The sequence below is a fragment of the Oenanthe melanoleuca genome, chromosome 20, assembly GCF_029582105.1.
Source record: "Oenanthe melanoleuca isolate GR-GAL-2019-014 chromosome 20, OMel1.0, whole genome shotgun sequence".
NCBI lineage: Eukaryota > Metazoa > Chordata > Aves > Passeriformes > Muscicapidae > Oenanthe > Oenanthe melanoleuca.
The window spans coordinates 244,864-268,525 of record NC_079353.1 but is presented as its reverse complement, the minus strand read 5'-3'; the positions used below and the strand labels follow the sequence as shown (position 1 = coordinate 268,525).

The 23,662-nt window shown below is 43.1% G+C and overlaps 1 protein-coding gene across 4 annotated transcripts in view; it reads left to right on the top strand.

Moving 5' to 3' along the window:
* The window catches only part of PREX1 (phosphatidylinositol-3,4,5-trisphosphate dependent Rac exchange factor 1), a 116,693-nt gene that overhangs the window by 39,946 nt on the left and 53,085 nt on the right, over window positions 1-23,662 (top strand). For all 4 annotated transcript variants that reach the window (XM_056507750.1, XM_056507749.1, XM_056507748.1 and 1 more), the window contains exons 2-5: window positions 12,101-12,172; window positions 15,331-15,453; window positions 18,719-18,823; window positions 21,659-21,760. In XM_056507750.1, coding sequence (XP_056363725.1) covers window positions 12,101-12,172; window positions 15,331-15,453; window positions 18,719-18,823; window positions 21,659-21,760 — 402 coding nt within the window. The remainder of the gene's footprint in view (window positions 1-12,100; window positions 12,173-15,330; window positions 15,454-18,718; window positions 18,824-21,658; window positions 21,761-23,662) is intronic.

Here is a 23,662-nt window from a genome sequence, read left to right as displayed (position 1 = left end):
TGTACAGGAAGACCTTGCTTTCAGGACCATGGATTACATCTCAGAAGATTTCTGGCATCACTTCATGGGTGGTTCACTCTTGTAAGGGTTCTGCCCTAAAGATGGGGTTTGGTTTGTGACAGTTGTGTAATTAGAAACTGGCAGTCCCAGGTCAAGGTGTAAGGTGAAGATGAGGTACCAGCCTGCCTTTGCAATCAGTGATTGACAAGGCATGGGGAGTGATGGGATAAATGCCATGTAAATTAGCACTGTGATAACGAGCCAGAAATCCAATCGGTACCAAGGGACCTGCCACTTCTGAGGCTGAGGTCAGAACTTCCTAATTCTATAGAATTATGCCCATTCAATCAGCATGTGCATTTGAAGCAGGTTGATGCTTTATTGTATGGTGCCAGTGGTGGAAGAGCAACCAGCTGAGAGTCAATCCAGTGAGCAGAGAGGAATTTTGTGGTCTCCTTCAAAGCAAATGGTCACACATAGCTTTACTGTGGGATTCAAAAATTACAGGCTCTGCACAGGTTCTGTACTTAGGAAGGAGTAATCAAATGCTTTTGTTTTGCTGTTTTCTACTCCATTTGCTAGAAGTAATAAAATGAGGAGTAGCATAGAGCCTTGTGGGTAATCCCATCTTGCCTTATGTTGTTGTTTAGAGCAGTAAGTGAAGCCAACAAACATTTGCATTGCTAGCTGGAGAGAGCTGGGAGTCTCTGAAAAGGGCTTTGAGCGGACAGCAGCCCTTTCCCATTCAGGGATCTTGCAGTACCTCGAGGACCATCCTACTAGGGGAGAAATACACTAGTCAAAACATCAACTCCAGAATATCTATAGAGGGATTGTAATGCCTCTAGGTTTCACTCAAATCTGGAGGCACTAGTAGCGTGACAAACCACGTTTTCCATTGAAATGATGGTAAGCATCAGAATCAAAGCATGCACAGCCACCTAGCTGTAGTGGTGATGTGATCCCAGCTGTGAGGTGGTTTCAGTGGAGCATTGCCCTCAAGAAGTTTTAGATTTTTCGGATATGAATTAAAGAATAAGTAAAATAAATATAAATACTTCTTGTGACATGCTCTGCATATTACTTCCTGCTGTGGTTTCTCAGTGTTTCTCATGGGCATTTTGTATTACCTGCTTTCAGTCCCAAGTGGCTGAAAGCAAGAGCAAGGTCCTGTGCTTTTTGCAAGGCCCATGGCTGTTTTTGTGTTGTTGGTGTCAGAGCTTTGTGTTGGTTTTTCAAAGTTCAGTCAAGTGCTCTGGAGATTTTTTTGGTCATTTCTTGTTTTGCTTCTCTTCTGCTTCCTGCTAGAAGACTAGCAGAGAGTATTCTAAGCTTTCCTCCCAAGAAAACCACCGGACAACTTTCAGTGTCAGTAGATGGAAAAAAGGAACGTGGGCTCTTCCCAGTTCAGATGAGTGATTCCCAGAGAGCAGGACACTCTGCTTAGGCTGTTAGCAGAGAAGGAAGGGTTGCAGTTCCAGCTTCCTCCTGTTCTTGCTTTGTCCACCATCTGTTCTGCATTTAAACACAGTTCCTTAATTTGGTACATGGCTCACATAAAAGGGGTTTTGATAAAGGATCCTGTATTCATGTGGCAGTTGATGGAGCATCCAGAATTTCCCGGTACCTTTACTGTGCAAAGACTGAAACAGTCCACTAGAAAAGATGTTGCCTCTATAAGCTCCTAAACACTTATTTTTAAAAAGCTTTTAGGTCTGTTGCATTTTCTGTGGGAATGACCAACACTTACTTAAAATGTCTGACGTCTAAATTCGACTTTGCATGTGTTTTGCCTCTTAAATTGGCTAATGCAATTGTGCTTAGGTATGCAAATTGGATGTGTTTTTTTTTCTCTGAACAGTCAGCTATTTAGGCAGAGTAACTGTGAAAAGAAATCCACAAATGGAGCCTATTTATAATCCAAGACTTCACATTTTATTTTGTATAAATAAAATTGGTTACTGTTTTAATACAAAACTGAGTAGAAACAGACATTTATTTAATTGGCAGAACTTTAAATTCCAGCTTTATTTATGTAGGGAATTCCAAGCATCTGCATAGATGCACCACAAGGCACTGGCAGTCTGAGAGTGTTTCTTTTATTAAATTCTGTGGTGTTTTTCCACTCTAAATATTTTATTACAAATAAAAGCCCTGCTCTGTGTGAGCACTCAGTAACTGGCAATCAGCTGCATTCACAGATGCAGTTGGGACTCTTGCAAAGGCTAAATTCAGTCCAGTGTGTAAATGTGGTAGATGAGGTTTAAAGCAGCTATTTGCTTTGGCCCAGCATGCACCTGAGCTTTGGCAGCATCTTTTGAGATTTGTTCTTTGGAGTAATAGAGATGGATCCCCGGGGAAGCAGTGCCAGCAGTGTCTGAGGTGTCTAGCAGTGCCCTGGGGCTGTGAGCTGCTGTACTGGCACACACGATGAGAGCACAGCTCTAAAGGAACTCACTGTGGGAATTTCTTTGCTGGATAGTGGGTGCTACTAGTCAGCCTCTAATGAAGAGTCAGCTGGAGGGAAAGCACTGCAGAAGAGTAGATGGCAGCCTGAATGGATGGTTTGCTGAACTCCCCAGCCAGTGCATTGGCATGCAGGCAGGGTGGCTGTTGCCCTTTGGTCAGCAGGGGCAATTCCTGTGGCTGGATGGAGTGGTGAAAAAAGTCGTACCTAATCCTAATGGCAGCTCTGAAGGTACAGGATACTTCACTGAAAATAGTTGTTCAGTTTCCAGAGGACTGTCCTGGTATAGAGCCCCAAGTTGCTTTAATAATTGTTAATGCAGGGAAGAAAGCTGTGGCAGTACTGAGAAAAGGGCAGGTTGCAGAAACAGATTGAGGAGAGATGTGCTTTATGTTTCCTAGCAATGTAATGCAGTTGGCTTCAGATGAAGGAAGGTAAAATTTTATCTGGTTTTCATTTGAAAATATCATAATACTTGAAAAAAATCTGTTTTGATCGTAAAGCCCCCTCTAAAATTAAAATTTTAGTAGTTCCTTTTAAGGCTTCCCATCAATTTGCATCTGTGTAAAGAAAGAGCAAGTGTACATACCAAAGGTATGTTTTTAGCTTTGCTCTAGTGCATGGATTTGACAGAACTGCCACAAGGCAGAGCCCGGGACTGGCATCAGCCTCTCCAGGCCAGTCTGGGGCTGGGACAGGCTGCCTGCCGGAGCCTTTCAGTTCAGGGCCTTCAGCAAGCTTTGCTAGCTCAGTTTCCCTGCTGTGGTTAAAATATAATGGTCTCATTCTTCATTCTGCTTCTCAGGAAGCTGGAGTTCAAGACTGTGTGATATGATTGTGTTCTGCAAGAGCGTGTGAGCAGAGAAGGCATGCTACCATGAGAGAGGTTTTCTTTGGTATGTCATGAGAAAACAGATGTATTTGAAGGGGAGCTGTGAAACCTAGCTCTGGGCTGGTTTGGGGCAGGCAGTTTTTTTAGACTTGTCTAGCTCTTAGATCTGACAAAATGGCATAATTTTCCACTTGTCCAAGAGGAAATGTGTCTGGTTGCCATTGGGTGCAGCATTGAGTGCAGTGAAGAGTTTAGGTCTGTCTGGGTGCCCCGGGCGGGTGTGTTTTTGAAAAGGCTAAATGTTCTAGGTGTGTAGAGCGGGGCAGGAGCCCTGACATGAGTAAGTCTTCTGAAGATGTTTCTGAGGTGCTCTGGGGCCAGAACTTGGCTCTAGAACACTCTGCAGTGCCTTTCAGGTCTGTAGTGCTGTTTCTGAAAGAGAAGAAAAAAAACAAGGCCCATGAATGACATTGCCATCAGGGAGATTTCAGATTTTGATAAAATTTTGGCATTATATTTCATAATTAATTAAGGATTTTCTTCTGCCTGTTTTTTTCCAAACAGTGTGTACTTTCCAGGTTTTGCAGTATAGACAGTCTGTGGGAAAACTGAGCCATTGCCATGAACACTCAGGTAGGTGGTGCACACTTCAAATAGTGCAGGCTGGTTAGGAAACCCAGCTCAGATCAGCTGCTGGACCTTCAGCCAAAACCCTCTGTTCCTGCTCGGGCATAGTAATAAAAATGTACTTCTGAGGTTCTTTTGCCTATTTTTTTTTTTTTTTTTAACAACGTGCAAAAGATGCTATTTTTTTTTTTTTTTCCCCCTCTCTTTTTTTTTGTGTGTAAATAATTGTAAACACATGGAGGCAGATTTTGCAGGTGCAGCTGTGCGTGCAGCCCGTCTGTGTGTGCAGGCTCTCTCACTGGCTGGGGGCGAAGCACACGCAGAGGATTTGCGGCTCAGGCGCGGTGTCCTTTCCTGTGCGAGAGGTGTGCATGCACTGTGGCGAGGGTAGGCTTGCTGCTTTTGTTTCCTTCTTCCCATCTGTTGCTGAGAGACGATAACGGCCTTAAAGAGAGACAAAAGCAGTGGCCGAGGCTCCAGGGCAGGTGGGGCTGGCTGGCTCTCTTAGCTGAGGGCTTTCTCTTGGGGTTTCTCCGGAGGTACGGGCAGCTTTGGGCTCGGGAAGGGAAGGGGAAGGGGCTGCGCAGGTTTGGGCCCGTGTAGGGGAAGGGGCTGCGCAGCTCCCGGCTCTCTCTCGGTCCGGGGGGCAAACAGGCTCTGGGTGCTGTACGGGAACTCGCCCCACCTGAGCTCCGTCTCCTGCTGCCTTCCCCTGCCGAGAGCGGGGCTCTGCTGGGGGGCTGGCTCTGGGACCTCATCAACACCCTGCCTCACTGAAAACGGCCCTTCACTCTGCTTGGGAAGCCCGGGGACCCCGAGCCCCTTCCCCTCCTGCGAGCCCGGCTGCCTCTGCCCAGCCAGCCGCACTGCCCTTGAGAAGAAAGCAATCTCAATATTTAGATCCGAAGTCTGATGCTAAACTGGCTTATGATAGACAATCTTCAGTACGTCTCATCAGGACACAGAGAGTGTTCCTAGGGAAATAAGATCCTGGGATTCTGTTACCTGTTTGCAATGTAGATCAGGTTTGTGGGTCACCCGAGATGATGCTGGGTGGGCCCAGTGTAGATTTGCAGGTCATTTAGAGCAAGAGCCAGTGAACTGATGGCAGTCAGCTGGACTGCTCTGCTTCACTTAACTCAAGTCCTAGGCTGTGGTGCAGCTAATGAATATTCCATGGACTTTAGGGACTAGATTTAAAGTTTTCCTCTGTGTTGTCTGTTTAATATTTACTGTATTAAGACGCCTTCACCAAAAAGAGAAAGAGTAGAAAAGGAAGAAAATAGTCTTTCTGATAGCAAAGTTCTTCAGCTTAGATTGTTATCTTGAAATATTATTTGAAGAAATTGTAATTTTTGCTGCAGTTTTATTCATCACCTCGATTCTACATTTTTTGGATACCACTTGATGTTTCTAGTCTCTCTGATGCTTCTACCTCCCCCCTGAAAAAAGAGTAATTGTGCAGAGCCCTAAAACTGAGTAAAAATCCCCTGCTGCTGATTGGATTTCAGTAGCTGGAGCCACCTCCAGTGTAGAACTTCTATCTGCAGGCACCTCTCCTCCATGAACACAGTGTGAATAATGTGAGTTGAATCCTTACTTCTGAAACAAACTTTGGTTAAAGTACGATAAAGACTAAGCAGACACAGACTTATCCGGATTTATTTCTCTGCATAAAAGTGGAATGAAGTAAACCACACTGTTCAAGCAAACTTTGTCCTGAAAGCATTTTGAAGAGTGCCGTGGTACAGTAAAATGTTTAAAATCATCTCATGATTGTAGAACAGGGAAAATGACATGAAGAGGCCAGTTAAAGGAAGAATATTCCAAAGGCTTGAGGGAATTACACACGTAGCTTTTCTAAGTTCTTCTGAAAATCCAGACAAATACATTTACTATTGATATTAGAATGGGCTGGAATCTTCCAGGGATAGATATTCATAAAAGGGCATGCTTAAGCAAAGAAGAGGAGGGAGGAGGGTTTTTAAAGTCTACAATAATGAGATTATTCAAAGTGATATAGAGGTAACATTGTACAGGAGGGAGAGCATGAAGAGGAGTCAAGAGGAGTCAGGGTATGGGAGATATGCAGAAATTAGTAGCAATGAGTCCTGAAGGATTTTAGGGGTGAGAAATGTAGCTTTTGGGGCCCGGAAGTGAATTGGGATCTTCTGACCTGTCTGAGAATGCAAATATTAGTGACTGGGAGAAGGATGGGCTAGCAGAGGTCAGGGCAATGGTAGAGAAGAACAATGGCCCTTCTGCAGCACCAGCTTGTCTTTCAGTTCACAAAAGGCTTTTTGTAATTCAAATGAAGGCAGCTCCTCCTTAAGAAAGAGATCGCTCTTTGGAGTGAGGAACACTGCAACATATTCCTCTGTGGCTTCCCTTCAGCTCCACCTCCCTCCTTCAGTCAAAGTATGAATTTGATTTGAGTGGTTTGCTTTGTTGTTGCAGAATTGCGGTGTAAACAGCAATAGGCTGGAAGTGCAGATAATGGCCCAGGACCTTTTTGGCGCTTTCATAGTAAAAGACTTTTTGTGGGAAGTGCTGCTAGGTCAGCTCAGTTGTGATTAGTCCCGAAATACACCGTGCTGAGAGTGTCGTGCATGTGAATTTTGCGTGTGTCAGGTGCCTCCTTAAGCATCCAGGAGTGACTGAGCCAGTCCCGGTTCACTTCTGGAGCCGGTTCAGTAGCACTCGCTGCCCTGGGATCTGTATCTGCCGATGCTCTGAGAGGGGCACAGCTGAGGAGTGTGGGCTGAGCTCAATCTGTCACCCAGGCTCACTGTTGATGGAGAGAGAAAGCCTTTCTAGATGGTAATTCAGCCTGTCCATAGCTGCCCTCCCCCTGCAGCCTGCCTGCCCATGCTCTGCTGGAGGCCTGGCTCACTGGCTCCAGCTTTCGGGGGTGCCAGTGGATGAGGTGAGTCCTCATTGAAGCCCCAGAGATTTGTTGACAGAAGCCATTTTGCGCTGGACCTCTGATAAGTTCAAAGTGAGAAGGAAGCAGTTGGAATGTCTGAGTCCTTAAACACAGCTGAAACTCCCAGTGCTGTGCAATGGCAGTATTTTGTGATTGATTTGATGTTATAGACAGTGTAACAGTGATAAGATAGATGTAAGATAAATCAGCCAAGTGTTGTCATAACTGCGTGAACCTTAAAATTCAGGATTGGCTAAGGACAAATCAGAGTTTTGGAATTATTTCAGGCATGTATGTCATATTAGCAGTAGCTGTTTCTCTTATTAGTATTAGTATTTAAAGAATTAATCAAATCTATTTATTCAAACATTTTATTCATACATGCATCTAGATAATTTTAAATAGAAGAATTTCAGAATCCTCCTCTATATTTCATTTAGTATTTATCAGCATTCACCATATGTCAGACTAAGAACTGGGAAGAAGTTTCAAATTGCCATGATCAGTGCTTAGTTAATGTTTATTAAATTGCCAGTATGAGTGGTGGTTTTGTAACATGGGTACATGTGTTTATTGCTTATGTATCTATACAATTACAAAAAATACCCACCAAAAGTATGTTTCAGGTCAAAGGACATCTCCCTTGTGACATATCTGAATTTTGCAACTGAAGCTGCATTTCTTTTCTGAGGGTCTTTTCCTGGTTTCCTGGTCTCCCTAAACCAGGACGACCTGAAATGGAATCTGGATTTTTTGCAGATGGTCATGCAGTCTGCTGTGGGAAGAGATGGTGCCTCCTGTAACTCCCGTGCTTTTGTGTGAAATGATTGTGCAGCTTCTATATCTCAGACTGCCTGAACTGTTTGCAGAGAAAGTTTGATACTCCATGATGTGCGTGACTTTTTTTTTTTTTTCTTTTTTTTTATTAATCATCTTGGTTAGGTAATAATTTAGTTCCTCTTCAGGGAAGAGATTTTTTAAAAAAGAACCTAAAGCTTTGAGGCTTTAAAACCAGTTTGATACACAGGAAGCCTGAAATGAGGGCAGTAAAAGATATTTCTGGTGCTGTTTCCTCTTACTAAACACCTGTCTGTCGGGCAAGTCCCTGTTCAGGTGTTCACTGATGAATTAATTTGCCTGTAGATCTCAGCTACTGCTACAATGTTTTTGCAGTTGCTCTCTCTCACAGCTGTGACTCTGTTGTTTAGGAGAATTTTAGTAAAATGCATTCATCTGATGCTTAAATTCTTCCTTCTTTCTCCAGACACTGATAATTTAAAGTGTGTTTTTATAGAAATATTAATATGGCAGCCAGTAATTGAGCAGTGAGGGAGTACTGGACGGCCAGTAAGAGGTAACATAACAGGCTCTTTAAAAGTGGACAGTCGCTTCAGTATTGCTCCATTTTACATGTGCAGTGCTAGTAATGCCAAAAAAGTTGCTTCTGATTTCCAGTATTATAACTTAATTTGATAACTGAAAAGGCTGAGTCAGGTGCAGTATTCTCATTGTGTGCTGGCGTTTGCCCAGGACAGCAGGGATGTGGAAAGGCACTCACCTGTATTTGCTCAGCACTCCTGTGCATTCCAAGGCAGCTGTCTGTGGGATGGGCACGAGCAGCACTCGGTGCCAGTGCCCAGCACTGAGGCCAGGGCACAGCAGCATTGAGCAGGGTGACCCAGCTGAGCTGTCTGCCTTCTCAGTTGGGTGCAGTCCTGCACTCAGGCACTTAGAGCCTGCTTGAAGGGAAAGGCTGGAAGGCTTCAGGAGCCCTGTGCAGCCATTGTTATGTTACTTGGAGATGGTTTATTGCCTTGTCTTTCAGACCTTAGTGCAGGTGAGAACCCTGTTGACACATGGGATGGGGATACAGGATATTTGTATTCTGTCCTTTGTGCAGAGCTTTAGCTTGTGAGCTGCACATCTGATAGAAGCAAAAGAACATGATCAGAATTGTTGAATGATAAGGTTCAAAGCTAACAACTGAGTATCAGGAGCAAGGATGCATCTGCTCTTAAAACATGAACTACGCTAAACACTCATTTTAATTTGTCAGACTATTTCAGTAAAGCGCTGTTCCCACAGGATCTTCAAGCTGCTTTGCTAAAGACAATAGGGTTTTTGGTATTGGAGGCAGAGGCTTCTAACAGCCAAATTTAGTGACAACACTAATTCAAGTGATAAAAAAGAAGAAATGAAAATTACGATTGCAAGTTCTGGTTCATATGTATGGTTCCTGTGCTGTGTGCAAGGTGAAGATGCAAGTGATGGTCAAATGTTGGAATTTATTGTTCATGTTACCTCTTAACTTGTCATTGTGAGCACATTTTCTTGGAAACAAGATATCTGCACTTGCAAGAATCTTTAAACAATTGATGGCACAAGTGTAAAGTGTAAAATTCTGGACTCATTTAAATCCCTGGACCCATGTTCTGATCAGTCCTGATCACTGATGAGTTTAACAGAATTGTCTCCCTTGTTTCTGAAGTGCAGTGTGGCATTCCGGTCAGCTGCTCAGGAAACAGGTTTTACAGGATTGTGCTTTAAGTTGTTGCTTCTCCAGGACAAGGGGACCTGTTGCATCACCATCTGTTTCTGTTCTCCTTTTTGTTTCCCTCAGGGCCAGGCACACTTTGCCTGCCTTGCTGTTTAGTAAGAAGTCTCTTGCTATTTCTGAATGTTGGAGGAAGTATCTGCCTTAAGCATGAATTTTGAGAAGGGGCATGAGCAAACTGTCACTGCGTCGTCCCTAGTGTTTGCCTTGTGTTACTTCTGCTACATAGAAGATGGAAAATACTAATTTTCCCTAATTAAGGCTACAAACTGAGTTCAACAAAGCCCATATGGAAAGCATTTAAGAGAAATCCCTGTTGCTTCCTGTGTTTCATGTGTGTGGCTGTTTCATGTGACAACAGCTAACAATTAGCAGATTATTTCCTTAAAATATACTCTGCTTTTGTGGTTTAGAGGTGCTGCAAAGACACTCAAAACAATGAGATTTCATTGAAACAGTGGATTGTGAGGAACATGAATAGAAGAACAATAGAAGACTTTTATACAAAAGGGGCCATTAAAAAGCACTTACTTAATGAAATGAACTTTTATACTTAAATTTCGTTTTAGATTTATAACATGTTTCTATTAGTCTGTATTGGAAGGAACTTGTCCAGCATGATGTGAGACAGAAAGGAAACATTTCACTCTGCTCATTCTAATTTGTCATAGATTTGCTTGAATCTTGTAAGGCTTTCTACTGTAAGACGAACTATAAATTGTGCTTATGTATGGCAAGAGGAGCATCAGCTGTGGCCTGCTGAGTTTGGGAACAGCAGACCTCTGGGACAACAAGACTCAGTGCACAAATAAACATCACGTTATCACAGCAGAATTTTCAACTAAAACAAGTCCTCTCTGGACTGCTTCCCTGATACTGAGCACATTAAAATGGAAGATGGCACCTTTACAATCTTTATCAGGCAAATGAAAATTGGTCAGCCTGGTTTCCTGTTTTTCCCCTGCCTTGTGCCATGACCTGTTCTTGTTCTGGATCCATGGGCTCTTCAGTGCATCTGTCTTCCTCTGCTACCTAAGCAAAAAGCTTGGGTTGCTCAGAGCTAGCCCAGTGTGAGCACAGTGGAGCAATGCAGCGAGGGGCTGTGCTCTCAGCCATCTTATCTCTGCTTTTTGTGGAATTGTTATCCTTGTGAGTCCTGACTGGCCAAGAGCAGGAGACAGAAGGAAGCAGAGCCGGCTTTTGTTGCCAGTTCATCAGCTTCAGCTCTTCAGCAGTCTGTGATCTGCAGTTGGTTGTTATTTCAGTAATCCCTAATAGTTTCAGAGAGGAGGAAACCAGCAGTGTGCCACAATAGAGATTTCTGCTCTTCATTGCAGTGGAATGTGATTATGATCATCTTTCAGAATGTTTTTCAGAGTGCCCAGGTCGTACTTCCAAGATCTCCTGAGAAAGCTGACCCCATGCTTCCACAAATCCTTGGAGGCTAGTTTCTACAGAGACTGAAGGTGCTGCAGATGAAACGGGTTATACTGTGGGGTCCCTGAAAGCTCCTTGTGAAAAATGTCGAGGACCAGACCTCTTGAATTTATGAGTTGTGGGGAGTGTGAACAGGTTGGAGCAGCCAGAGAGAATTTGTCCCAGTAACTTTGTAGGTGGCCAGACAAGCCTTTACCCTTTCAGCTACTTACTTCTTTTATAACAAAATATGTTGGAATATAAATTAAGATATAGGCATGGCAAATTTTTTAATATTCATGCACCACCACCTTCTCTCTTTTGGCATCACTTTTGTCATGTCCTGTTCCAAATGTCTCTGATTTTCAAGCTAAATCGATAGGTCTAGTGAAAGATCATAGCATTCCCTTCCCCCAAAAGAGTTGCACGCTACTCGTGTAATAGACCTTGGAGTCTCTGTCACAGGTGGTTGGAGAAGTAGTGCTGGTACAGATGAGCTGAGACCCTAATGAAACACATGAGTATTTATGAAACCCTAATGAGTAGCACAAAACAATCACTGGAGAAGTTTGGGAAATGCTGACCTGAATGTCAGAATAATGTCTCTGGGAAAAGGGTTGCTTTTCCCAAGCAGGAAGTGGTTTGGAAGAAAGTGGTGTTGCCATGTGAACGGGGCATGTGGCATTATCTCCGTGAGCTGCTGTTTAATAGCTTGTGTTTTTCATACTTTTTATTTGAATGATTGTTGCAAAAGATTCTACTTGCACCTCAGTAGTATTGAAAAATGGGGATCAAACTTCAGCATCAATTTTTCATAATTTGAGGGGAATTGCATTTTGGAAAGTAGACTATTAAATTTGTAAGACCTAAAGAGTTAAGGCACAAGACAAGTCCCTTGTGCCTCAGCTCCAGCAGTGTCTGTCTGTCCCATATCTCACTGTGGGCTGAGCTCGCTGCCCCTGGGGTGGAGCAGCTGCATCCTGGAGACACAGGAAAGCTCCAGGGGAGCCAATGGACCCTGCTGAAGTCCACTGCTAGTAAGAGATTATCAAAGCTAAAAGCTTCAGCAAAGGGAAGACATTCGCTGTCAGGCAAAGCCCAGCAGTGTTGTAGGAAATGTCTCTGGTAGTGCCTGCATGCCGCCTGCACATCTGTGGTGGGCAGTTCCTAAATATTTACATTCTTTCAGTCTTAAAGGTAACCAGCCACACTGTGTTGATGAGAGCCTAGAGGAAATAAAAGAGTTAAAGTGTTATTAAACATCTTTCATCTCTGCAGGCATTTCTTCACCGGATCCGACAGAATGCAGTGGATAAAGCTGAGAAGTACATAACAGAGGAGAATGTTAAGGTATTTCTTCTATCTTCCTTGTTTTCTTGGTAGGGAAAGTGATGCAATGGAAGGCTAGATTCAGGGATATGAATATCAAATATCCTCTTGTCATATTGATGTTTGTTATTAAGTGGGTTCCCTAAGGAAAGGAGCTCATGTTGACAGTTTATCTGTCAATCTGCTGGCCCATTCTTATAGCTGTCATCTTCCAGTAATTTTTCATCTCATTGGCTAATTTTAGTAAAATCTGACAACAGTGTAGTGTTGTCAGAGATACTAACTTTTGGCAAGATTTGTGAAATGCTGAGTGGAGTACAGAGGGGCCATTTCAATATCTTTGAGAGGGAAGGCAGGGAATCACAGCCCTTGTCTGTTTTGTTTGACAGTATTCAGTTAGCCAATTTGCATCTGCTGTTTTCTACTAGTAGAAATTTGATAGGGCTTTCGAGAAGGAGGCAGGAATTTTCCTTTATGTTCTTGTGGAAAGGAATTTGGGTTCTTGTGGGAGGTCTACATATTGTGAGACCCTTGTGTGAGGAGGTTCCTGAATGAATTTTGCACTGGAAGACTTAAGGGACATAGAGAACTGTGAGGTACAGGCTTCTCAAGTTCCTGTGGTCACAGGGGTGCATGTCGCTCATTAATGTCATAAATACACAATACACTTTCTTGTAGTTATTTGGCTTAAAAACTCACCTTGTACACATATGCACATGACATCAGACCCCTCTGGGCATAGGAACACAAGTGAAAGCCCTGGTGAGTGGGACAGGCACAGTTTGCCACTGGATAGTGCTTTTGTGCCCTTGTTTGGTCCTGGAGCTCCTCCAGCAGCAGCAGCCTTGCCCTGTAGCCCTGTGGGAACAGGCAGCCACAGGAGGGATGTCACACCCACAGTGCTGCTGAGCTGCAGTTCCCCTGCTGCCTCCTGCATTTCCTGCATGAACCAGATGAGCAGGGCTCCAGCCTCGCCTTGGCTGCCAGTTCTTCAGGCCAGCAAGGTGTGCTGTTGACTGGCTGGCATTGGAAAGGGCTGGGAACAAGACTGCTGGCAGCTTTGTGAAGCTCAGCCTCTTGCTGTCTTCAAATCTGGAAATCCCCACTCTCCAAAGACTCACCATCTAGCATCTGAAGTAAGTTCAGGGTTGGCTGAAGAAAAAGTAGACAAGTGATTAGTGACAGTAGATCTTGTGTACATAGAAGTGTGCAAAAACTGAGCTCTGCATGAAAATAAACTTACACAACTGTTTCTCAATGTTGATGTTGATGAAAATTATTATTCTGTCATTATTCCTATCATCAAAATGGACGGCCACATAATCAGAGGCAGTGCCTACAAATCCTGTACAGCAGAATTTGTATTTAAAGTTTCTTAATACTCCTCTGGGGAAGTACCACTTTATTTTTGTGTCATTCTTGAAATACCTGGGGGGTCTTTCAGAGGCCACTGTGAGACCTCATTTATTGCTGTTATCACAATAGCCAACTTTCAGTAAGAAAGCTTCCCTTCAGTAATAAAAGGCTTATGCCTATTTCTGGTGAAACAGAATCACAAGGCACAGTTTTCATGTGTCCATAGTTTCCAGAGTCAATACTGTCTCCTCCTTCCACCCTCCATCTCCTGCTATGCCAAGTAAGGTGTGTTTCCTGCAGGTGAAAGACACTTGTTTTGTGTTTCCCACTCCTTTCTCCCATCTTGCTGGTAGAGCCAGGAAAAGCAAGGTGGTGTTGGGACATCTGATAATCTGCATGCTGATATTACGTGTCTTGAGTCACCAAAGAGCTGTAAGGTGGCCAACAGTAGAAGAGACTATAAAAGTGGTTTGGCAGTTTATGTAAGGAGAAGCCTGCCTTTGCTCTCTTTCTTCACGTGGCAGAAATGCCTAGAGGAAAATACAGGGCATTCAGGCAGTCACTCACCTCTGAGCAAAAGGAGAAAGTGCTTTTTAAGATAATTTAGGTTATTTTCCCCAGTATTATTTTGCATATTTCTCCTGTAGCTAGTGCTAAGCACCAGAGACTAACAGCTGCAGCAACATTGCAAAAAATTGGTTAGAATTTCTTCACTGCCTCATGTGGGAGTAACTCTCCCGATGAGTTTCTATTGTGCTAGGCTGTCCCTTCCCTGATGGAGCCGTTTGAAGGCAGTGCAACTTGGGGATGTGCCCAAGGCTGCTAACTGGATTTGGTACAGGAGCATGTGCAGTCAAGGTCTGTCTGCTGCCTTGGTTTTCAAGTGACTCTTGCCTGCAGATTTTGCTGCAAGCAGAGCTTTACTGATCCCCTCAGAATTTATTAGCTTGCACAGATATTCCTTGGATCAAAAACCACCTCTGAAGACTGGTCCTGAAGGGTAAAATCATCCCTGACAGATGTTTTCCTCTTGCTTGTTAATCCCCTTCTGGCACAGCTTCTGGCAAAGCAGTAAAGGCAAGGGCTCCTGCATCAGCACATCACTTTCAGCCATGTGACAGAACACTTGCAGGCTCCACTTGAATTAGCATGGGAATTTTTTAGGGAGCAATGAAAGGATCCTAGCTCCCTGGCCTTTTTTTGGATTCAGCCAGTGCAAATTCAGCGTGTTGGGATCTTTCAGCTTCTTGAGAGCTGGAAAGGAGCTCTGAGGTACAAGTGGGCATTGATGATGGTGCACAGCACCAGATCTCAGAATTCCTGAAGGGGAGGGAATTCTGGGAAGCAGAGACAAGGAAGATGCAACAGACTCTGCTCTGGATGTGCAGTCAGCATGAAGGATGAGTTTGAGAGAAATACTCTGCCCATCCTTGTGAGTAACAGAAGTACATCATTGGACCTGGCAACCTGCACACAGAAAGGCTTTGAATTCCTGATTTTGTTTACCCTTGCTAAACCACATAGAAACTGGTTATAAACCAGGAATTGATATATTCTCAAGACTTAAAAGAGGTTGCTTGCATTTATCATGCTTAGGGGTCTGCAAAGATGATCTTAATTTATAGCAGCTACTTCAGAACCAATAAGGATTTTTATAGGGGGCTAGGAAAGGGGCAAATACAGTGTAATTCATTCTTTACAAGTCCCTGTCTGAGCTTTGAATCCTATCGTGGGAGGTCTAGAGCTCCACAGTATTTTGGTGTTACTTAGCAAAAAACTCTGACATATTAAAAACTAGTAATGCTTTTCTCCTTATATTTCAGATCTTATTTTCTAACATTGAAGACATTCTTGGTGTTCACAAGGAGTTCCTGGCTGCTCTGGAATTTTGTTTGCAACCAGAGCCCCAGTCTCAGCATGAACTGGGAAATGTTTTCTTAAAATTTGTAAGTACAAAGACTTAATGCTATCTGAAAGTACAGTTTCCTGTCATAAGCTGTCTGGCCCCTTACCAAGCCCTAGTCTCTAAGGCTTCTAGCAATACTATGACAATGTGTGTCTTGTATGAAAGTTGTAAGTAGGGTGGGAAAAAACTTGTGAATGTGGTTAGAACAATGGATACCACATCAAACTGAGCTAAACAATGATGTATTTTTAGAAACTCTTCCCTTTCCTGTTGATTTTTTTTTTTTCTTCTAACCCATCTGATCACATTTTATTGCTGAGTATTAGTCTGCTTTTGTTCCAGAAGTTTCAAAAAAGCAGCTAGAAACTTGTTCTAGGGAAAGGTGTGTTGTGCTCATTTTTTTGGAGTAATATTGCATGAGTGATCAGTTTTACTGTCTAAGTCACCAGGGATATTGTTTTGCTGAGAGTTATGTCTTCTGTTTAGGGTTTTGATGTTGACAAGGTTGGCTTCAGCCTGCTTTGAAACAAGAAAATTCTATACCTTGTTAAAAATATGTCCAAATAAAATGTTAGAGTTTTTCAAATGTCTTATTTGCTTTTTTCTAGTCAAAACTGTTTTCAAATTGGCAACAATTTGTGGGCAGGACTAATGAATCCAAAATGACATATTTGGAGAATAAGCTATTGGTTTAAAGACTTATTTTAACCAAACTGAGAACAGTACAGACTTAGTTCCGTCACCAAAACAGAAGGCCTAGCTGTGTATCTAGCAGATTTGCTGAGTAAGACAGTGCCATTTTTGGTCACGTCTCTGACCATAATTGCACTTTAACCTAGAGCAACTGTAGGTTCAGAATTCCTGGGCTAACATCTCTAATTATGTAACTGATAATTTCCTCTCCAGGCTGTGGGAGAGCCCAGGACTGAGTATCACCCAGAGAGGAAATGAAACACTTCAGACACAGAGTAATTTTAAGCATAGTTCTCATATTTGTGGGTCACTGGCATGGGGTACAGCTGGAAAAGACTTGAGGAAAGCACTTTGGTGTGTGTATAATTGTTGTACTGTCTTGAGCTTTAGCAAAAGGATTTTGTCATCATCTCAATATAGGCTCTCAAGCTGCAGGCGCTCAGAGCTGCAGTCGGAAGCTTGAGCAGTGACATTTTGTGTCACTGCTGTAACAGATGATCTTGTATCAGTGATGCTGGTTTTAGTTTCAAGCGTGGTGCTTGTGTGCATCCAGGGAGCTGAGGAGAGGTGAGAGGAGATGTGGGAAAAACCTCTCTATCTGTTTTACTCTCTAACTCTCCTGTTTTTATGGCTGACAGCAGTCCTATTGCTGTCTTTTCTATCATGCTGTGACCCAGGCCTGCCTTTTCCTGCATTTGCTGCTCAGAAGCTTTTGTTTCTTTGTAGCTTCCCAGCATTGCACCCCAGTAGCAATATGAGCAGCTGCCAGTGAAGGATATAAGTCCTGAACATCTGCATTCCAGCTCTTTGCACCATACCCTTTGTGGCTGTTGTTTCATTTGCTTTGTACCATTGTTCTTGTGTTTGGATATATATCTATTTATTCTCAGTTCTTTCTTTTGAAGTGCAAGAAGGGTAAAAATTAATCAGGTTAGTGATAAACCAAACCCCAGAGCATTTTTACAGCCTCTGAACACGTATATCTACTATTGAACATCTGACCAGAATGTCAAATTCTCCTAAACTAACATAAATGCAATATCTTTTCCTTGTGACAATAGCAAAGGAAACACCCAGTGACTGCAGCTGCATTCCCATGGTTTCCTGCTGGTAAACTTCAGCTGGCAGGAGTTTTTTCCTTGGATCTCTCTGAGCTGTGTTAAAGTAGCTAGATGCTGCAAATACCTTCAGCTGACACAGGAAGCTCTAAGAGTGCTAGGACTCCAATCAAAACTCAAAAAAATTAACTTCCATATTCTGGGGAGATTAAAAGGTTCAGATAGAATATTTTTAGATTTTAGAATCCTGCTTTGAATGCAACAGCAAACTCTGGAAGGTGTTGGCTACATGGCTTAGTGCCCTGAGATGGTAGCTCTGGAAAGCCTCACATATTACCCTGTAGAATGCCACACTAATGCTTTGAAATTACTTTTGATATGCAAACTAGCTTGTGTGGGTGCCTCCACATGGTGCTGCATTATGGCACAGAAGCCAACCTGAGCCAGGAAATAAGCTACTATTGCGAGCAGCACTCAAAAATTATGCTTTTTTTGGCATCTGAATCATTCATTTTGCCTAAAGCCTAGTACAATCTCATGGCCCCCCTTTTATTCTAGTGAATGCAATACTGGAAGCTCTGAACATAGCTGCTGAAAGTTCAGCTCTTCCTATCAGCTTTGAGAGGATCAACTTGCCTTCTGCCTTATCTGCTCGGGCATGGAAATAGTTGTTCCTGCTTCTTTTGTGAATCACTCTAGTGCTTGCAATGGGTTCAGCCTCTCTGATCATTTTAGGTTGAAGGACTTGCACTGTCTTTGAATCTGGAGATCAGTAGAGCAGAACTTGCTGACTCTGACCTGCCAGCTGACCTTCATTTCTTAATAGGGGATTTAATTCCAGCATGTACTGGTGGCTGTGACAGTCCCAGTATTAGTAGCTCAATCTAGTTGTGAAGCTACCCTTCTTTCCTTTAGTATCTGTAATGGGTTGGTTATTTGGTGTGTATTTGGTGAAATTCATCCAGTTACAGAAAGGATTACATCTAGCTGTTTTGTCTGCTGCTTGTTTCAGAACACAAAGTAAACCAGCCAAGCTACTGGGGCCGGGCTCTCACCCCTTGAAAGGCAGGGGATTTCCAGCTGTCTGCTTTGTGTTGTAGTTCCCCTCCCAATCTCAGAGCTTCTTTCAGGCCTTGATTCTTCCCAGCTACCTGGTTTTCCTCCTCCTGCAGGAATGGTCAACCCCCTTGCTTTGTTTTGCTCCTGGCTACTTCCATGGAATATCCTGACACACGCACAAGTATTCCCAAGATTGCAAAATCCCTTTCAAGAAAGAGTACCTATGATCTCAGTGAAGCATTAAGAGGAAAAGTGCTGAAAGTCCCAGTGCTCAGAAAAGTGTCTGTTAACTTACAATAGAGTAAGTCAGGAATTATATTGTTCTTGGCTGTATGCGTTGTTCACATTACGTGAGTGTCACACACTTCATGAGAACTCCAGTGCTAATGTCACTTGGAGTCCACCTCTCTTTGTAAAGAATTTGGTAACAGACTATGGCAAAATAATCTCTCTTGTGGTGTCTGAATCAATAAGTGACTTTGTTTTTCCTTTCAGAAAGACAGATTCTTTGTGTATGAGGAGTACTGTAGCAACCACGAGAAAGCACTCAGACTGCTGATGGAATTGAACAAGATCCCGACAGTGAGAACATTCCTGCTGGTAAGCACCTTCTCTAGCACTCTTGAGTGGAAGATCTGACTTTGCCCTCTGCTCATGAGAACTCCTTGGTGTCACAGGAATGCCAGGCATGCTGCAGGTGTTACCTGGCAGCTATGGAGCACTCAGTGCAGGGGTACTGGAATCACTCATGAGCTGAGGCACACAGCTGAGTACTACCAGCATGAGCAATTGCACTGGAAGCAAGGAAGATTTTTTTTTAAAGAACCAACAGAATAAAGCAAGCACAGATGATGAAAGGAGTAATGCAATAAGTCAGCAGCAAGACTGAAGCTAGTTCCCACTGGATTTGGCTCCCTGCTCAGTTCTCGGACCAACTCATCATTTGCAGGCTCATCAGAAAAATGTGACTTGCTTCTGACATCCTTTCCTCCAGGTGTCCAGTTGTGGGCAAGAGATGTAGTGTGGATGAATTATTTTGAGTGCCTCATTGCTGTTTAAATCAAAACTAACTTGACGCCCATCCAGGGAGGGACTGTGGCCATCCAGCCTTCAAACACACCATGGAGGCTGGGCTGGGAGGAGAAACAGTCAGTGGGCTCTGCCTCTACTTCTGCATTCCTTACTTTTCTTTCCTTTCTTGGTTGTTTTTCCTCCTTACTTTCACCCCAATTCTGCTTGATTTTTGAATGTCTTGTTTTCTTGGCCATGGATGTGTGTCCTTTGTAATGGAGTTGGCACATAGGTGAGGGAATAATTCATCACATCAGCTTTTTCCCTAGTAAATTCTGTGAAGTGAAATAAAGGCTGTCTTTTTTGCAAAGGGCCTGCTTTTCTTTCTGGTTTTTTGTTTGTTTGGTTTTTTTTTTGCTTGCTGTGAAAGGTCTGTTCTTTCCCAATGTAGTACAGCAAAAGAAAGCTTCCACATAAATATCCATCACAAGCAGGGCCAGAGCATTCCTTTAGCCTCAAGATACAGGCCTCAGAGGGAGCCTTCCCTCGTGCTGTTGCATAGGCAGTCTCTTTGTCATGTCTGAGTTTTAATGAACCTTATCAAACCATTACTTTGAATTACCAAAAGACCCTTACCTTGTTCATGAGATTTTTTTGGATGCTTCTGGTGGGTGAAACCAATGAGAAAGGGGAGAGAAGGTGCATGTAAACAACACTCTTCCCAATCTTCTGAGCACTCTCCACTTCCTCTGGATTGACACAGTGTTCTGTTTGTGTAAGAGACAGCAGCTTGCAAACTGGTTATGAGGAACATCAAAGATGTCACACTGTCTGCTGTGGCTTGGGGAGCACCTGAATCCAAGGGACTATTAAAATGGCAGTAAATCTGGGAACAAGGGCTGCCCTGATGTGTCTGTTTAGCTGTGGTGCTGTAGTTTCTTCCAGGCCTCCCTTCTCTTCTTATCTGCCTCTGAAACCAGTGCTACAGTGCTGCTATGCAGAGAAGGCAGAGCTGAAGTACGTAGCTTTACTTGTGAGGATAGATTTGGCCCAATTGCCCCCTCACAGCTGCTGAAACATAGAATATGGGAATGTGTTTGAAAAGTCAGTAAGTGTTAAAGGGCATGTTTGAGCCCAGAGCTAGAGAGCAGCTGAAAGAAGAGATGGGAAGGACTGAGTCACTTGAGACTTAGAAATTGGACAGGGAGCATTGTGAGCTGGGTAGCCAATGCCACAGATCTAGAATAGCCTGGGGACAGGTTATTTTACAGACAATTGTCTGTAAAAATACCAGTTTGGACTAATGAGATTTTTATATATGATGTCTGTGAATGTTCCTTGCAGAGGAGAATTGTAGAGCTACAGCCAAGAAACTAAATTTCAGAGTGTGTCTGAGCCACAGCACATATTTCACAGGGGAGAATGTTACTGGTGGTGCCCCAAAGCAGGCACTTCCTGAACTTCATTTAAAGTTCAGCTTCTGTGTGGACAGGACAGGTTTGCAACTGGAGTGACTTTTGAAGCAAAGTCCATATTCATGGTTGAGCATAGGAATGTGGACTAGTTTATCTGAAATAGACTTGAAGTCCACCTGAATCTACTACCTGTCTCTGGCAGCAGGCAATAGTGGAACCATCAGTGTAAAAAACTTACAGTGGGGCAGTATTGATTTGTCACAAAGATTACAGATTATTGTTACAAATTAAGGTCAGATCAAGGACTATAAGGCTTTTTTTCTTTCCCAGTGCCCTACCCTGTTCTTAAACTCTATTTCTGTATGAATCCTGAGAAATTAATTTTCATAATCTGCTGAGAAGTTCCATGTGTGCTTGTTAGCCAGCCAGTGTGCTGGCTGTTTGTCCAGCTGTGCTCAGGCATAATGTTTTGTCAGAGAATTGGTGGATTTATGCAGATGACTCATTTGTTTCAATTCCAGTTCAATTCAGACATAAGAATCAGACTAAAGTTAATTGTATGATTCTTGGTTAGTAGGCTTTATTTTAGCCTTCAAGAGTTTTCTGGACTAACAGTATACAACTTTACATAGTGAATAAAGACAACGGGTCATACCTGTTGTGGGGGTAAATGGGATTGTTTTAGGTGATGGTCCATCTAGTTTTGCTGTTTGCCATTGTATTGTTAGGATGATTTTTGAGTCACCAGCTGTATAATATTTCTCTGAGAAGATACCTTTCTGCACAGCCATTGTTAATCCACAGCACATTTTTCCTCTGCTGATGCCTGCAGAGCTTTGCAGACTTGATGGCTGTATGTCAGTGGTGAATGAAGTGCCGTTTCCTGTACCCTAGGTGTGTTAAAGTGCTTTCTCACTTTCTAAAACACATGTTTTAGAAACACAAAGTCATGTTAAAAATCATCTGAAAGCTGTGTCTGAGGTAACATTTGTTTCTTTTTTGATCATAGGGTTGCATGCTTTTGGGAGGCAGAAAGACAACAGATATTCCATTAGAGGGTTATCTGCTGACTCCAATTCAGAGAATTTGCAAATATCCTCTTCTGCTCAAGGTAAACCAGAGAAAATATTTCTCCATATGGTTGTTTTATTCTTGGAATGATTCTGATTTTTTTTAGCCCTGACTTTTGTTGCCACTATTGCTTTCCTGATTTACATTTCTGAGAATTGAATCTTCTCTGAAGAAAATGGCTTTTTTTGGTTACAGGCAAGAAGCTGCCTGATGCTGGCAGGCTGCTAAATCCTGTTGTGGTGTGGGTAGAGCAGACAGGGTGCCTTAGTGACTAACCAAAGCCTTTTGACTTCAGTGTTCTTCAGATGTTTGTTAAGGCCTGTGCAGGCTGTTTCAGGCACTGCCTGTAAAGCTGTGTTCAGCTAGCATTGTGCCAGTGTTCTGAGGGGCTGCATGGCTCTGGGGACTCTAAACAGGATGTGTTTTTCATTACAAGGTGTCTAGTTTGCTGGTGATCAGGTCAGTAGTGATCAAAATCCTCTATCTTCTGCCAGCTGTTTGGCAGCTTGTTTGAAAACTCTGTGTTTGTCTCAGGTGAGTTCCCCATGGGTGGGTGTCAGCCCAGAAATGACTGTGCTATGTGGCCCTAACTGGGCCCCTTGCTAGTATTCTTACCCTAGAAGATAAAGCATAAAAGATCTACAGAGAGCTGACTTGCCTCTCATCCTTTCTAGTCAGGCCTGTGTCACCTGCCTGCTGGGGACAAGGAGAGGCAAAAGGAGGAAGTTCCTGGGAGAGCAGGAATATCCCGCAGTGGCCTCGTAGATGCTCTGTGGCTGACAGCCATCAATCTTCTCTTCCTCAGCAGAGTCACACTGTGTTTACTAAAACAAAAGTAATTTAAAAAATGCAAGGACTTTCCCTCATTTTGAAAGAAAGGTCCCTTTATGAGTTCTGGAAGAAAGTAGGAATTCTGTGATGAACGTATGTCAAAACTCCTGGGGACCAAACATCCTTTCTTTGAAAGCCAAAGTCAATTCCACCAAGATGAAGACTGAAACAGTTTCTTGCTTTGAGCCACAGTGGGCTAGAAATGAATTTGCCCTCGCTGTGCCTGCCCTTGGCTCTGGGGCAGCTGACCCACACCCATGTGAACAAACAGCTTTGTAGGGAGGGACCGTCACTGGGCACCTTGTGGGACTGCATTCCATTCTGCTGTGGATTTCCTCTTGTGTACAGGCTGATAGAGATCACACACTGTTCACTAGCTGAAGCTTCCTGGACAGAAAATAAAAGTTTTAAGAAAAAGCAAAGAGGAATTTGGTTTCCATTAGGCAACAAATCTGCTTCAGTCAGTGAGATAATACCATAACTAGGAGTTGTTCTGCTCAGAAAATATCAGTGACCATTATAAAGTCTGGTTGATTCTGATTCTCAAAGATAGTGAATTCATAGCAAGTAAGTTGTGCCCCATTCAAGACTTGCTTGATAGTGACTAGCATGAAATTACCAGAGCAGACACAAATGTCTCAGACATGAGAACAGTTAAGGGAAAGCACAGGCGGATTCTGTTCGCGCTGACCAGGAAAATGGAGCTCTCCAAGCAAGGGAAAAAAAGAGATAGATTTAAAAATAGCACAACCCTCAAATTAAGTGTTTGCTCTCCCTTTGCTACTGAACTTCGGTTATGGCTCCTGAAATAGCTCTTTTGTATTCGTGGGGGTTGGATCTTTCTTTATCAAATTCCCAGGGCAAACAGATACTGTTGTATTCCAGCTGCTGAGAAAAGTTTTAGACCAAAGCTAACCTACTTTCCTCTTTGTTTTTATTTTGTGAACATCCAGATTGTCTGGTAACTTTGATATGACCTTGTCTAATGTAAGTATTTAGTGTAGCTGAGTAGGTGGGTTTGATAAAGCTAATATGCACAAAGTAATTCAGACTTGCTTGAAAGTAAACTGAAGAAGTAGGGTAAGGCACATATTTTAAATACTGTAATTAC